Raw genomic sequence first — 13,768 nt, forward strand, 5'->3', positions numbered from 1 at the left:
GGAAAATATGTAGAGAAAACACAAAGCTGACTTTTGATTATCTATAATAATGTGATGCTCTGAAATTTGGTAATGATTCCAAGAACTTGTTTTGACATTATCATCACTTATTTTCCCAGTCATAACAAATGAGGCTTCCACTTCTCTCTTAGCGTACTTGTGGTATCTGAACTAGCCAAACATGATTAGAAAGACTAGATAACTACAAAGGAGGGGGCAGGCACCTCAGGAACAAGAGATGGCTGCTATGCAGGATGTATTGTTTAGAGGAAAATGGTAAATACCTTCCTGGAGAGTCTCCATTCTCATCGAATAGGATCATATCTCCAGAAACCCCAGTAAAATTTGTTTTCATCAGGGATTCCAAAAGTTTACGTCCATCAATTGGTTTCATTGCATCACAGAGGCCAGCGTAACCAGGGCAGAGGGACATCTGCATGTTGTGGAGTCCATAGGCCATGGAGTAGATGGCATTGATCACAAATCCCATTTTAGAATCTTGAACATGATGTGTTTTCAGAGTCAGAGAACCTGTTGGGAAACAAATTCAGGATGAGTTTTGAGATTTTATTTTACTGTGGTTATGTCTATGTTTACTGTGTTTCTAAATAATTATAGAACATGCTGGAGAAATTCATCAGAGTTAGAACAAGAAGAAATATTAAGATACATGTGCCAACTTAGTATACCTAATAATTACCTTGTATTTCCAGGGTTTTCTCAAAGACCTTGAAGAGAGAGCAGAATCTCCAATAAAACAAGGTTTGTTTACTCTATTACCAAACTCTGGGAGTAGAAGTGGGATGGCTAAAAAAATTATTCTTGCAGTTACTAAGTCAAATACCATGGAATCATTTTTTATTCCCCCTTTTCCATAACACTTTAAACTCTTATTGGGTCTATGTTCACACTGCATCCAAAATTAAACACCTCACAACAATTTACTTCTATCATCTTCAAGATAGATAATTTCCTGTCTGGGCAACAGCAGCATTCTTGTGACTGGTCTCCTTCATTCTACCTTTGTCCATCTTACCCCCACTCCAGTCTATTTTTAACATAGTAACCAGAAAATTCCCCATAAAATGAAAGCCAGATCATGCCTACTCTCTGGCCAAACTTTCCAGCGGCTCCTTTAGTATTGAAAATAAAAGTCAAAAATCTTACATCTTGGCACATGGTGCTCCACCCATTTTCATTCCGATTCTATATCCTGATACTCTCCATTTCATTTATTTCTTCCCGGTCAGACTGACCTCCTTTGTTATCTTTAAGCAGGTCAGACGTGCACCTAACTCCAGGATTAGTTTTTGCTATTTTGTTTTTTTCCCTACCTAGAACCCTATGTCTCAGTGCTCTTCAGAGCCTGCTTCCTCCTCAATTCAGGTTTTTACTCAGGTTTTTACCGCCCTTTCTTTGAGACCTTATCTTGACATCTTACTATATCTAATCTCTACCCCACTCTCTCACAAATTCCCTATCTCCTTTTCTGAATTAATTTTTACCTCTTTACCACCATTTATAAAATGACATATATTTACTTATTTATTGTAGGTCTCTCTTATTCACTCATTAAAATTTAAATGCTGTAGAGTGGGAATATTTTCTTATTTCTAGTTTTCTCATGACTCAATGCCTAGAACAGTGCCTGATATATGATAGGTTCCCATTAAATAATTGTTTAATGAATGAAAGAGCTAAACTCTCCAATTAAACTATAGTTGCCCCTTCTCTTTTCTTTTCCTCTTTAACCCTACTAACACAAATCTAATCACAGATGCTAAAATTAATCTTTCTCTTCCAAATTCCTATCACCCTCTATCTCGTGCAGGTATCTTGTGCAACATATCATAGAAATGGAGGCGTACTTAGGGGAAGGAGAATTTGAAGGACCCAGTCCACAAGTCAGTCCAAACCTACTTCTGCAAGTTAACTCCATAGGTGGAAAGGGAGTTACTTACCTGATTGATTCTATTACCATAAAATTGACTTCAAAGTGTTCTCTTGTACTGTAACTCGGCTATTCACCCACTATGAGAGTTCACTAACAGGTGCTTTAATGATTATTAAATAGGTTATAGTTAGATTTTCATTCTTTTATTTTCCTCTTATGAGCAGAATAAGTTTATTATTATTATTTTTTAAGATTTCTTTATTTATTTATACAAGAGCTGAGATACAGACCAGATGTGAGGGAGGGTGAGAGGATTCACCAGAGACAGAGTGGGAATCAGAACAGGCAGACTGAGTAAAATGCTGAGGGGAGCAGCGGGGAGACAGGAGAGGTCTGCAGCGCCATGTGGGACCCTCGCAGGCCAGCCGGGATCGAACCCAAGCTGCAGAGGCTGCGGACAGCTTCACAGTGCTGCGCTCAACCACCTGCGCCACCAGGGGAGGCCCCAGAATAAGTTTAAATCCCTCTCTGTGTCTTTCTGGCTCTGTAACTTGAACATGTTACATAATTCTCTAAGGTTCAATTTAATCATCTGTTCAACAGTGACCTTTGTCTTACAAGGGTGTTGTGAGGATTAAAAAATATAGAATAGTCATAAGTGCTCACACACAGCCTGGCACAAAGTGGATGCTTTGTAATTGTGAGTTTGACCTCTCAAAAACAGTCAGATAGGCTTTCCTCAATATGCCCAGTGCAGGCTATCATATATATGGATTAATTAATGATCTGGATTATTGAAAACATGCTGAATTTGTAATGACTCTGACTGATGGGATTGTGGGGGCAATTGATAGCAACTTAAGTTGTTAATTATAAGGCAAATACTTGTCTAATATGACACTAATAAACAGACACGCAAAAGGAAAGGGCAGATAATAACCTGGCTATGTAGAGAGACCCTGCCTAAATCAGAATTGCAGGTAGTCCTGATAATATGCCTCTCAAAAATGTTATAAATATCTGTACTGAATTTGAGACATTTTGAGATGTGTATGGACCTCATGCTCACACTCTTAAAACTTTCTCCTGGCAAGAGCCCCAGGCGATGTGGCCCTTCAGACAGATGTTACCAGCAACTCTCCAGACTGAGCCAGGCCCATTCCCTGCGCTTATCTCTCCCAGTTTTCCCCAAGAGGTTTGTTACCTTCTTCCTTTTGCTGCCGATTGAATTATATGTTTATATTATTATAATGTAGATTCTCTGCAATAAATTCGTATTGTGGTTATAAACATTTGGCTTGAATCATAAGTGAAATTTTCCTGTTTTATGGTAGTTAATTCCAGATAAACCTGATAAAACACAGGCTTCTTGTCACCTTGCAATGGGAACTAGGTGCCAACAGAGGTCCTGTGCGTTTTGGGAACTCTAGTACCATTTCTTAAAGAATGAAATTGTTTTTGAGTGGAGAGCAGCAAGGTCCCTCTTGGTGGCAGGAAGGGTCAGTGCAAGATCTCTGTGATTCTATGCAGACGGGGAAGCAAGAGTCCCAGGAGCCCTCGGGGGGGTTTGCAGGCTTTTATTGGGATTTACCAGGTCCAGGGCAGGCAGGGGTACTGGGGGCCAGGAGGCCCGCAGGGAATCTTTACTCTCTCTGGGCTCTCCGGTGTTCTCTCGTGGCCTCTGCTTTTCTGCTGGTTCTCTTCCTATTCTCCTCCTGCTAGTTCTGTCCCCTGCAACGCCGCCCTTAAAAGCCCAGTCTCTCAGCCCTGGTGAACCCAGCTACCCACGCCCACACCCCACTCCAGGTGGCCGCCATCAGGCCTGCATGCAGGACCGCAGGGATCCAGCATCAATCCTGATGGCGGGAGGGCAGAGAAGCCTGTCCATCACTTACCCTACAGTGAGGTCACCGCCATCCTGTCTGTCATGGTCATGGGGATGTTCCCTCTCGCTCCCATATGCCTGAGGTTTATAAACAGAATAACTATTGCCAGTTTGTCCCAGCGGTTATTAGAATTTACAAAAATGTAAATTCTCCATATGAATGTTTTAAATGGATTGGCTTTCCTGTGCCAACCTGTCCTTGGCTGTGTGGCTTACATGTCCAGCTGAGAGGCGCCCCATGCCCAAACAACAGCAAAGACAAAGAAATGTAAATCACAGTAACCTTTAACTGCTATGTTTTGTGGTCAAGACTGTGCAATAAAAGCAAGCCAAAGGTTTCCCCTTTGGTGATAGCCAGGGGAGCTTCCAGGAAGGCCTCTTTTAAGATTTTTCTTATTCTTTGTCAATGCTGCAACCAGCAGAAAAACAAAATCTGAGTTTTATTCACTTGTAAATCACAGTGCTTAGGGCTACTATTTGTGGACTTGGATAGGGGCAATAATGAAATGTGTATTTGTTTGGCATTTTATTTTATTTTTTTAAGATTTATTTATTTATTCATACAAGAACTGTGGTACAGGTCAGAGGTGTGGGGGGGTGAGGGGATTCACCAGAGACAGAATGGGGAGCAGAACAGTCAGACTGACTGAAATACATTGCTGAGGGGATCAGCGGTCGAGATAGGAGAGGTCTGCTGCACCATGTGGGTTGCTCTCCTGCTGGCCAGGATCGAACTCATGCTGCAGAAGCTGTGAACAGCTTCATAGGTTGTGTCTCAATCCCTTACGCCACCAGGGAGGCCCTGTTTGGCATTTTAAAAAATAATTTTTGTGTATATCAGTGATATGTAAAGATACAGAAACTGAGTAAAGTACAGAGTAAAGATACAGAAACTGAGGAATGGGCAGGTTAGTAGATGTTCATAGTAAACATAGTAAACATCATAGTAAACATCAGCAGCAGACAAGAATTTCTAATACTAAAATTAGTGTTCATTTTTGGTTATATTGTTTTCCACTGGAAATACACTATCCCTGATCAATATCACTGCATCAACTTTTAAAAATATTCTAATTGAATATAGTTAATGGGCACAAATTGAGAAAAAAAGATTAGCTCTTTCCTAGAAGGTGCTGTTTCTATTCCCTCGTGTAATGCCTGCTAATGCAGCTCAAGTCCTAGACCCAGGAAAATACAGAACGAACTGACCAAGAACAAAAGTCTGTAAACTAAAGGACTCACATATTTTTGCATGGTCTGTTGAATCATTTGTTATCGAGCATCTCAGAGTACCTGATCTCTTTGGGGAGCATTAGGGTCTTGTAGAATTTCCTGGAGACTATTTTCCCTTATCACATAATGATTTCATATTAAAAAAATAAGTAACCATCTAGAGAAAATTAATAGAAATTTAGACTTTACAATTTCTCGTCATTTTGATATATGCATTTTAAAAGAAAAACATCTCAGTCTGTTTTAACTTAGGTTAATTCATAGAAATTCAAATTTGAATTCTGCCTACATTTCACCCACTTTCTAACCTTTTCCCTTCATCAGAAGGATCTTGCGACTGAGTTATCACCTTCAGCTATCTGAGAAGTTTCTGTTGCAATATATGCTAACAATATAAATTCTTTAAAAAATGTTTTAATATGATAAGAATTCAATGAACCTATAAGCTATTCTTAAAATAAATGAAGAAACGAAGGCAATGAAAACATTGTCAATAGCTGACAAGTTTAGCATGTAGTGTGTTGGAGGGAGTGTTTTCCATGTTTAAACACAAAGCAATAGACTCACTACTCAATGAATCAGGACACTTTCTTCTTTCCTATATTCTCTGTCTTACATCTCTCTTTAAATATCTCCTTTAGTACATACACATCTGAAGAAGGTGAATGAGGTTACCTTACTTTGTCATAGGGAGAACATCTCAACTACTGAGAGCAGCAGAGCATAAAGGGCAAGAGTAGGCAGCAGGTGTTTTATCACAGCTCTGCTATTTGCTGTGTAACTTTTGCCAAGGACATTAACTCTTTCTGTATACAAATAATGGGTTTAATAATAGTATCTAATAATTTTATGCAATGATTAAGTGAGTTTATATTTGCAAAGCACTTAGTAAAATAAGTTGATTTGTGTTACTTGGTCCCTGGCTCAAATTCTGTCACTAGTGATCTGATTAGTTTCTTCACATTCAAAATATAAAGTTATGGCAGCACATGGTGACAATACTAGGTAATGCAAATGGGCTTAATGTGCGCTGACTAATACAAGGAAAGCTGAAAATCAGGCCTTGATATAAGAAAGATAGGAGCTATAAAGAAAGGTTTTGGGAAAGTATCATCAGAGAAATATGATAGCATAATCATTTTGAAACTTTTTCTTTACTGTATAGAAAATGGAATGAAAGTAGGAAAACTTAGATAATATTATTGTTGGGTTGTGCAGTTCCTGGATTTGGGGGTTCCTCAGTCCTTGATTGTGGTGTGAGAAGAATTCACAATCCTGTCTTTAGGAGAAGCAAAAGCAAAGTTTATTTAAAGACAGAGTGAAATTATGACCAGAAAGAGGTACAGGTAAACAATGTCCTGTAAGGGAAAATGGGGGCTCGTTTTAAATGGAGCACAGGAACTCTTCACTCTGGCCTTTCCCGGAGTGCACTTTGAAGATGCTCCTGGGGGGATAGTTTATTAGTTTTGGCAGCAATATCTAAATCACTACTCTTTCTGCTGTGCCCAAGAGGCACGATGAAGTAGGGGAGAGCATTTGGCCTGAGTTGCCATGGTATCAACCAGCTCTGCCCTTCCTTCAGAGGGGGAAAACATTTGGAGATTTTCAGGGTCTTATTTGTCCTGTTTGAGGCAATTCTTATGTAGAAACCTGCCAATTTTGAGGATTTCTACTCCCCTGCTTCTGTGCTCTGTGGACTTTATAGTCCTGCCTGTGGGTGGGTGGGAGACTGTCTTTCCCCACTCTGTCTTTCCCCACTCTGTGTCTTTCTCTTGACTTTATCATTTCCTTTAGGTATTGCTCTCCTTGCTGTAAATATCCAATACTAAAATGGGGCACTAAGAAATGATGGTGGCTTAGTCCAGGGTAGGGTTCGAAGTATATTTTGAAAGCAGAGAAAATGAATTTGTTAGTGAATTTGGTGTGAGGCATAAAAGAAAAAGAAAAAATGATCAATTGGTTCAGGTTTTTATTTTAAATAACTACTTGCATTACAGTGCCATTGAGGTGTGAGAAATAGGTTGGGGCAGTGAAGAGTAAGAAGTACTATTTGACATGTAAACAGGGAGACCAGTCACTTGAGCAGTGCAGTAGGCCAGACAGCAGCTATAGGTGTCTTAGATTAGGGCAACAACAGTAGAAGTAGCAAGAAGTGTTTAGATTCAGATTTAGAAAGTAGAATTGACAGGGCCATCTGATTGAGTGGGTCTGACTCATATTTCAGACTCTTTTGGTATAACTGATCACTCCTTTAACCCATATAGAGAGGTTAGATATTTTTCTTTTTTATTTATTTAAATGGCTATGTAACATTCCCTCATATGTATGTAGCATGACTTATTTTCCTAGTTCCAGAATGCCTTATAATTTGTCTCTTGGGTTAAGGCAATCACCCTCTAACAGATCTTACTTCCTCCGATCTTGCCTTCATCTTTCCTAATCCATTCTTGATTTACCTCTCTATTCTGATCCGTTATTCTCTATACACTAGATATTTGGAGTTTCTGGTAATAGGAATGATAGACTCTTCTCTTTTATATCTGGGCTTCTGTGTGCTTCACTCTGTACACCTGGAACATACTTCCCTATATATTTTCTACTTTCTAATTTATCTATGTGCTCTCAGATTTACACCCACCCAGAAATTATTCACAGCCAGGTCAGAATTTAAGTTTTGTTCTTTTCTCCTATAATATCGTTACTGATTTTTATCATGCACCGACTATCCTTTACAGAAATTGCCTGTTTATACATCAATGGCCAATCTAGGCATAATACACTCTTCCTTTTCTCTTTACACTTGTGGTGATCTGTGGCTGGTTTCTAGTACACTCACTGTAGAATCCCTAAGGAAAAAAAGATATATCATTCACAGAGCAACCCTTGTTGCTGGTACATAATTGGCATTGTTACTTTACACTGAGTACATGAATGATGCATGATTGATAACAAAATGTTCAAATGAAGTTGTCAAATACCAGGTTTGGTGTTCAGATTCCCCTATCAGTCTCCTAAAACAATAATTCCTTTATAGAATGGCTCTAAAAATCTAAATAAAAAAGTCAGTTTATAACAGGATCAGCCAGATGGACCAGACAATTGCAATGAAATTTTTTGTGTGCTTTCACAATATAATACAAATGTATTGGAAAAATTCTGGTATTTCAAGATGGAGTTAAGGCACACTGCACAAGAAAGTGATCCACAAAATGAACTGTGAGCTCCCGGGCTGCCTCCTGAGTTGTGCAGCATGGATTTGACACAAGGAAGCATACCAAGGATTTGAAAACTGAACTACAAGATAGAACACTGCCGAGGCCTCAGTCTGGCCACCCAATGATGCATATGCATGATAAAATTTGATAGAAAAGACTTTGAAAAGTGCACTGACAATAAAACCACAGTCCATGGAAGGAAATAGAAACTTGCAGCCTGAAGCTAACCAATTTGTTTTCATTAAAAATAAATAAATAAACTCTATATGCGATAACATAATACTTGAAATGTCCAGAATCATGGGATGATACCTGAGGAAGGGGGCGTCTGATCAACTGGGAGTGCTGTAAGTGTCCCATTGCCTCCTGAACTTCTGTCTACTTTTCCAAAATCCCTACTCTGTTCTGGTTGACTTAAACCTTTTTTCGGCTATCTTAATAGACATTAGAGTTATATTCAATTCTTTCGTACTTAAGGCTTCAACCACAGAAAGACATTCTGGCTCAGTTATTTTATTTTTTTTTTATTTTTTTTTTTTTTATTTTTTTTTTCTAGAGGCATGTCTTATTTATCTATTTATTTATTGTTTGTTTGTTTGATACATGCACTGGGTACAGTCAGAAGCGCGGGAGGGTGAGAGAATTCACCAGAGCCAGAGCGGGGAGCAGAGCAGGCAGAAGGACCGAAGTACACTGCTGAGGGGAGCAGCGGGCGGCAGGAGAGGTCTGCGCGCCATGTGGGACCCTCCTCTGGTGGCCGGGGAGCAGCCGGGGATCGAACCGGCTGCAGAGGCTGCAGGCAGCTTCGCAACCCAGCGCTCAACCGCTGCGCCACCGGGGAGGCCCTTGGCTCAGTTATTTTAATCATTTACTACCCATTCAGAGATTAAGTTATTAATTAAACAGATAGTTATTTCATCCTTACTATATATCAGATTTTGCTAGACGCTGGTGATACAAACATGAGGAATATAGAATCTCTAGTCCAAAAAGCTCATCATATTAGGTGTGGTTTCAATGAAGGAAGTTTGTGAAGGCCCAAGAGTTTCACCTTATTAGGCAAATTTTAAAGTTTTGAGGGCACAAAATAAAATAGCTTATTTTATCCAGATTTCTTACCCACTAAGCATTAGGGAACAGAATAGTAGATTACTTGTTAATTAGTTGCCATGTTAATGCACCAAAGAACTGGACCCATTTAGCACTATTTACTTTGTTCTAGGATTGTTTTTTTTTAGGGTCTACTCTGGGCCAGGTCCAACATAAGCATGAGGATTTGTGCCAATTGAAACTTCCTAGCTGCTTGCTGTCAGGCTGAATCTGCCTCACAGCAGCCTGTAGAGAGGAAATGGAAGCTGAGAAAAATGACTATTCCCTCCAGTTCTCCTTTCAACACTGGATCCTTGATTAGGAACACTTAGCACTCAATCCTAATTTTACTATAGTTTAATAAAATCAGAAAGCTCCAGAAAAATTAGCAAAAACTGAAATCCTCCAATCTAGCATTATAATTTAGTTTCACAGTGCTCAAAAAATGTTCTTTATTGTATCTGGAGGATGACAACTTTGAAGTTTAGGAGCTGTAAAACAGGAAAATCAAATTGTTTTAATGGTGTAGAATACAAGAATGTCTGAGAGAGCAGGAACTTTAGAACATATCTAGTCTAGAAGCTACAGAAAAAAGGACAATGGACTGAATTTGGCCTTTGAAAATTCCACAAAACTGCTATTTTGTGGAAAAGTCATATAAAAACCCAGCATTGTAGACTTTCTTGAGGAAATCAGAAGATTTAACAATCAATAATGGTTTCACATTGTCATGTAGCAAATACTAGTCTGCTTCTTTCCCTTACCTTCCCTGTTTGGTTTTGTACTGACCTGAAATTGGGGCCTTCAAATATGGTCCAATTAAACCATTTTATAGGTGAGTAAATTAAGGTCAGTAGAGGGAAAATTATTTCCATAAATTAATACCTTTGACCAGTGGCAGCTAGCCCCAGACCATTGACACAAACTCTTGGAATATTGCCATTATCATAATGAGAAGCAAAGGAAACCATTATTTAAAATTGTTTTTAGAAAATTAACTTATAACTAGAATAATGAGGCCAGTAGTATTTCTTTGAAATTTTGCCCTTTGTGTATATCTCTATACTAGATACTAAAATAGTTTGGGTTTGTTCTCAGTATTTCCTCTCTACCCACCACTAAGTAAAGATAGTTAAGGGAGGGGATTCAAACATTTTCTAGAAAAGAGATCATAATCCTGGAAAATGTCACTGGGAAACATACTATAACATTGTGATGAAAAAAAAATGCAGTGAAACAAATTCTCCCTTTTCTTGTTTATTTTCTGAATACAGCCTTCCTAATACATATGGCAAATTGATTCAGTTATGTTCAGTGAGTGACAAAATAATTTACTTTCTGCTGTGGCAGAACAGAACATCCTCTATTCATAATTAATCTTCTGTCATTACATGTTTCACATGTTTCATCACATAATGCTTTCTTCCATGTATTAGATTTACCTGTGTGCTTTGTCTGTGACACCTCAGAGTTTGAGCACCCGAAGGCTATGCCTGTCTAGTTCATATTCTATCCTAACACTGTAATAAGGAATGACAATAATGACAAATGTCAGTAAAGAATTGACATTTGCTGAACACTTATTTTGTGCAAATGTCTTTAAGCACACCAAAAGATTCAAAGATTAGTTCAAAATGATAAGTTTGAAGCAGAATTTGGCCCACATTAATCCTGTATATTATTGTATTTTCAAGTACCAAGAACAGTGATCAATATTGCTGATAATGTATTGGTGGATATATGGATGATGGATGGATGTAAATAGACTTACTGTATGGAGTTTAATACATAGACAATCAGTCAGGGAAATGACTGTTAAAACATAGATGCAAGGAGCTTCTTGACAGCATAGGGTAAGATAATAAAATAATGGACTGGTTATATGATCCAGGACCTGGACACACACTAGTGATAGCATGAAAGAAAGAATAGTTGATAAAGGGCGAGAGTAACTGATGACATCACACAAATCATTCACCCTGTTTTCTAACACTATGCACAGGAAGCATTGCAAACTGGTAACCCAGAACTAAATCCATATGCCCAGGGGCCTCCCTGGTGGTGCAGCGGTTGAGCGCTGGGTTGCGATGCTGCCTGCAGCCTCTGCGGCGCCAGTTCGATCCCCGGCTGCTCCCTGGCCACCGGAAGAGGGTCCCACATGGAGCGCAGACCTCTCCTGCCGCCCGCTGCTCCCCTCAGCAGTGTACTTCAGCCCTTCTGCCTGCTCTGCTCCCTGCTCTGGCTCTGGTGAATTCTCTCACCCTCCCGCACTTCTGACTGTACCCAGCGCTGGTATAAACAAACAAACAAACAAACAAATAAATAAAACATGCCTCTATTAAAAAACAAACAAACAAACAAATAAATAAATAAATAAATCCATATGCCCAGAGAGACACAGGTTACTGTTATCTGCTATCTGTGGTAATCCAATTTATAAATGTCTGAAATGTGGGCAGTTGACCTCTAAATGCTTGTATTGAAATGCAAATAAATTCAGTATATGCAGAAAGAAGACCCATCTTCAGGAAGTTACAGAAACTCAGCAGGGATGTACACTTCTCTGTGCAGAACACCAAATTTTAAATTCAAATGATTTACCATGAGCAGCCATTTGGCAACCCTCTGATAAATTTGTTATTTTGGACAGCAAATCTCTTTCATTCACATTACAGCATTTTGAGGAACTTCCATATGGTGTGGAAATGAAAGAAGAATTCCACAGAGTTATGAAGGCTGGTGGTTATATTATTTAAAGAGTACCTGGCAAAACACCACCGCTTACTTTCTTCTTACTATAGCAAGACTAAACTAGACCAGACTGTTCCTCCTAGGCCTTATCTATCTGTCTGTCTTTATCACCACTATTCCTTTTAACTGTGTTTCATTCGCATTTTCTGAAGATTCAGCTTTGTTATCACTATTAGATGAGTTTCCTATCACACTTCAAACCACAGATTAATGGACTTCAGTGTGAAGCTTTATTAGAGTTTCCCAGATAGGACTGAATAATTGTTTTTTAAGAGTTTCCTCATTTGGAAAACTAGAAAAAAATAATAACCTTCTTGTAAAGTTGTGAGAACTAGAGAAAATATAGAGAGAAGACCTGATCCCACAATAAATACTAAGTTACAGGAAACTCTTGCTATTTTTTCATGTATAAAATTTACATAAAAGAGATTACTAGATTAGGGGCCCCCCTGGTGGCACAGGTGGGTCGAGTGCAGTGCTGTGGAGCTGTTCACAGCCTCTGTGGTGCCGTTTTGGGTTTGATCCCCTGCTGGCCAGGGAGGGTCTCACATGGTGCGCAGACCTCTCCTGTCTCGCCCACTGCTTCCTTCAGCAGTGTATTTCAGTCAGTCTGCCTGTTCTGTTCCCTGCTCTGTCTCTGGTGAGTCCTCTCACCCTCCCACACATCTGGCCTGTACCTGGTTCTTGTATAAACAAATAAAAAATGTTAAAAAAAAAAAAAGAGATTACTAGATGAGTATGAGATTTGTAAAACTAACAATCAGCCTTGAAAATGTAAGACTTATTATACTTTTTTATTCACAAAGTGTTTCAGACTTTATGCTTCTGAAAACAAATGATGCTAAAAATTTAAGTTACATTAAGTATTTACTTTTTTTTTAAAGATTTATTTTATTTATACAAGAGCTGGGTACAGGCCAGAGGTGTGGGAAGGTGAGAGGAAGCACCAGAGACAGGCAGACGGACCAAAAGCATTGCTGAAGGGAGCAGTGGGTGAGACAGGAGAGGTTGCGCTATGTGGGTTACTCCCTGGGCGGCTGGAAATCAAACCGGTGCTGCAGAGGCTATAGACAGCTTCACAGTGCAGCGCTAACATGCTGAGCCACCTGGGAGGCCTTTAAGTATTTACTTTTTTTTTTCTTTTTTTCTTTTTATATTTTTTATAATAAATTTTATTTTTATATTCCCCATACAATTTCAACCCCCCCATTTTGACCCCAATCCCTCCCCTCCCTCCACCCATCCCCCCAAAAGTGTCTCTGGTTCATAGATTTTTTGTTGATTTTGATTTTCACTTTCTTATAGTTATTCATTTTCCTGGTCCCTTATTTAAGTTTTCTAGATTCCTGCTATTAGTGAGACCATCCGGTATTTTTCTTTTTCTTTCTGGCTTATTTCGCTGAGCATGATCCCTTCCAGCGCCATCCATGTTGCAGCAAATTGCATGTGTTTATCTTTTTTGAATGCTGAGTAATATTCCATGGTATATATGTACCACATCTTCTTGATCCAGTCATCTATTTTTGGGCATTTGGGTTGTTTCCAAAGCTTAGCTATTGTAAACAGTGCTGCTATAAACATAGGGGTGCAGGTGTTCTTTGGAATTGATGTTTCTGTGTCCTTTGGGTAAATACCTAGGAGTGAAATTGCTGGATCATATGGAAGCTCTATGTTTAGTAGGTCATGAAATCTCCACACAGC

The 13,768-nt window shown here is 39.1% G+C and overlaps 1 protein-coding gene across 1 annotated transcript in view; it reads right to left on the reverse strand.

Moving 5' to 3' along the window:
* Positions 1–13,768, reverse strand: part of GRM5 (glutamate metabotropic receptor 5) — a 549,187-nt gene that overhangs the window by 86,696 nt on the left and 448,723 nt on the right. The window contains 1 exon segment of the mRNA XM_037521807.2: positions 285–531. Coding sequence (XP_037377704.1) covers positions 285–531 — 247 coding nt within the window.

Source organism: Talpa occidentalis, unplaced genomic scaffold (assembly GCF_014898055.3).
Source record: "Talpa occidentalis isolate TD23 unplaced genomic scaffold, MPIMG_talOcc4v2.1 talOcc4.3, whole genome shotgun sequence".
Lineage (NCBI taxonomy): Eukaryota > Metazoa > Chordata > Mammalia > Eulipotyphla > Talpidae > Talpa > Talpa occidentalis.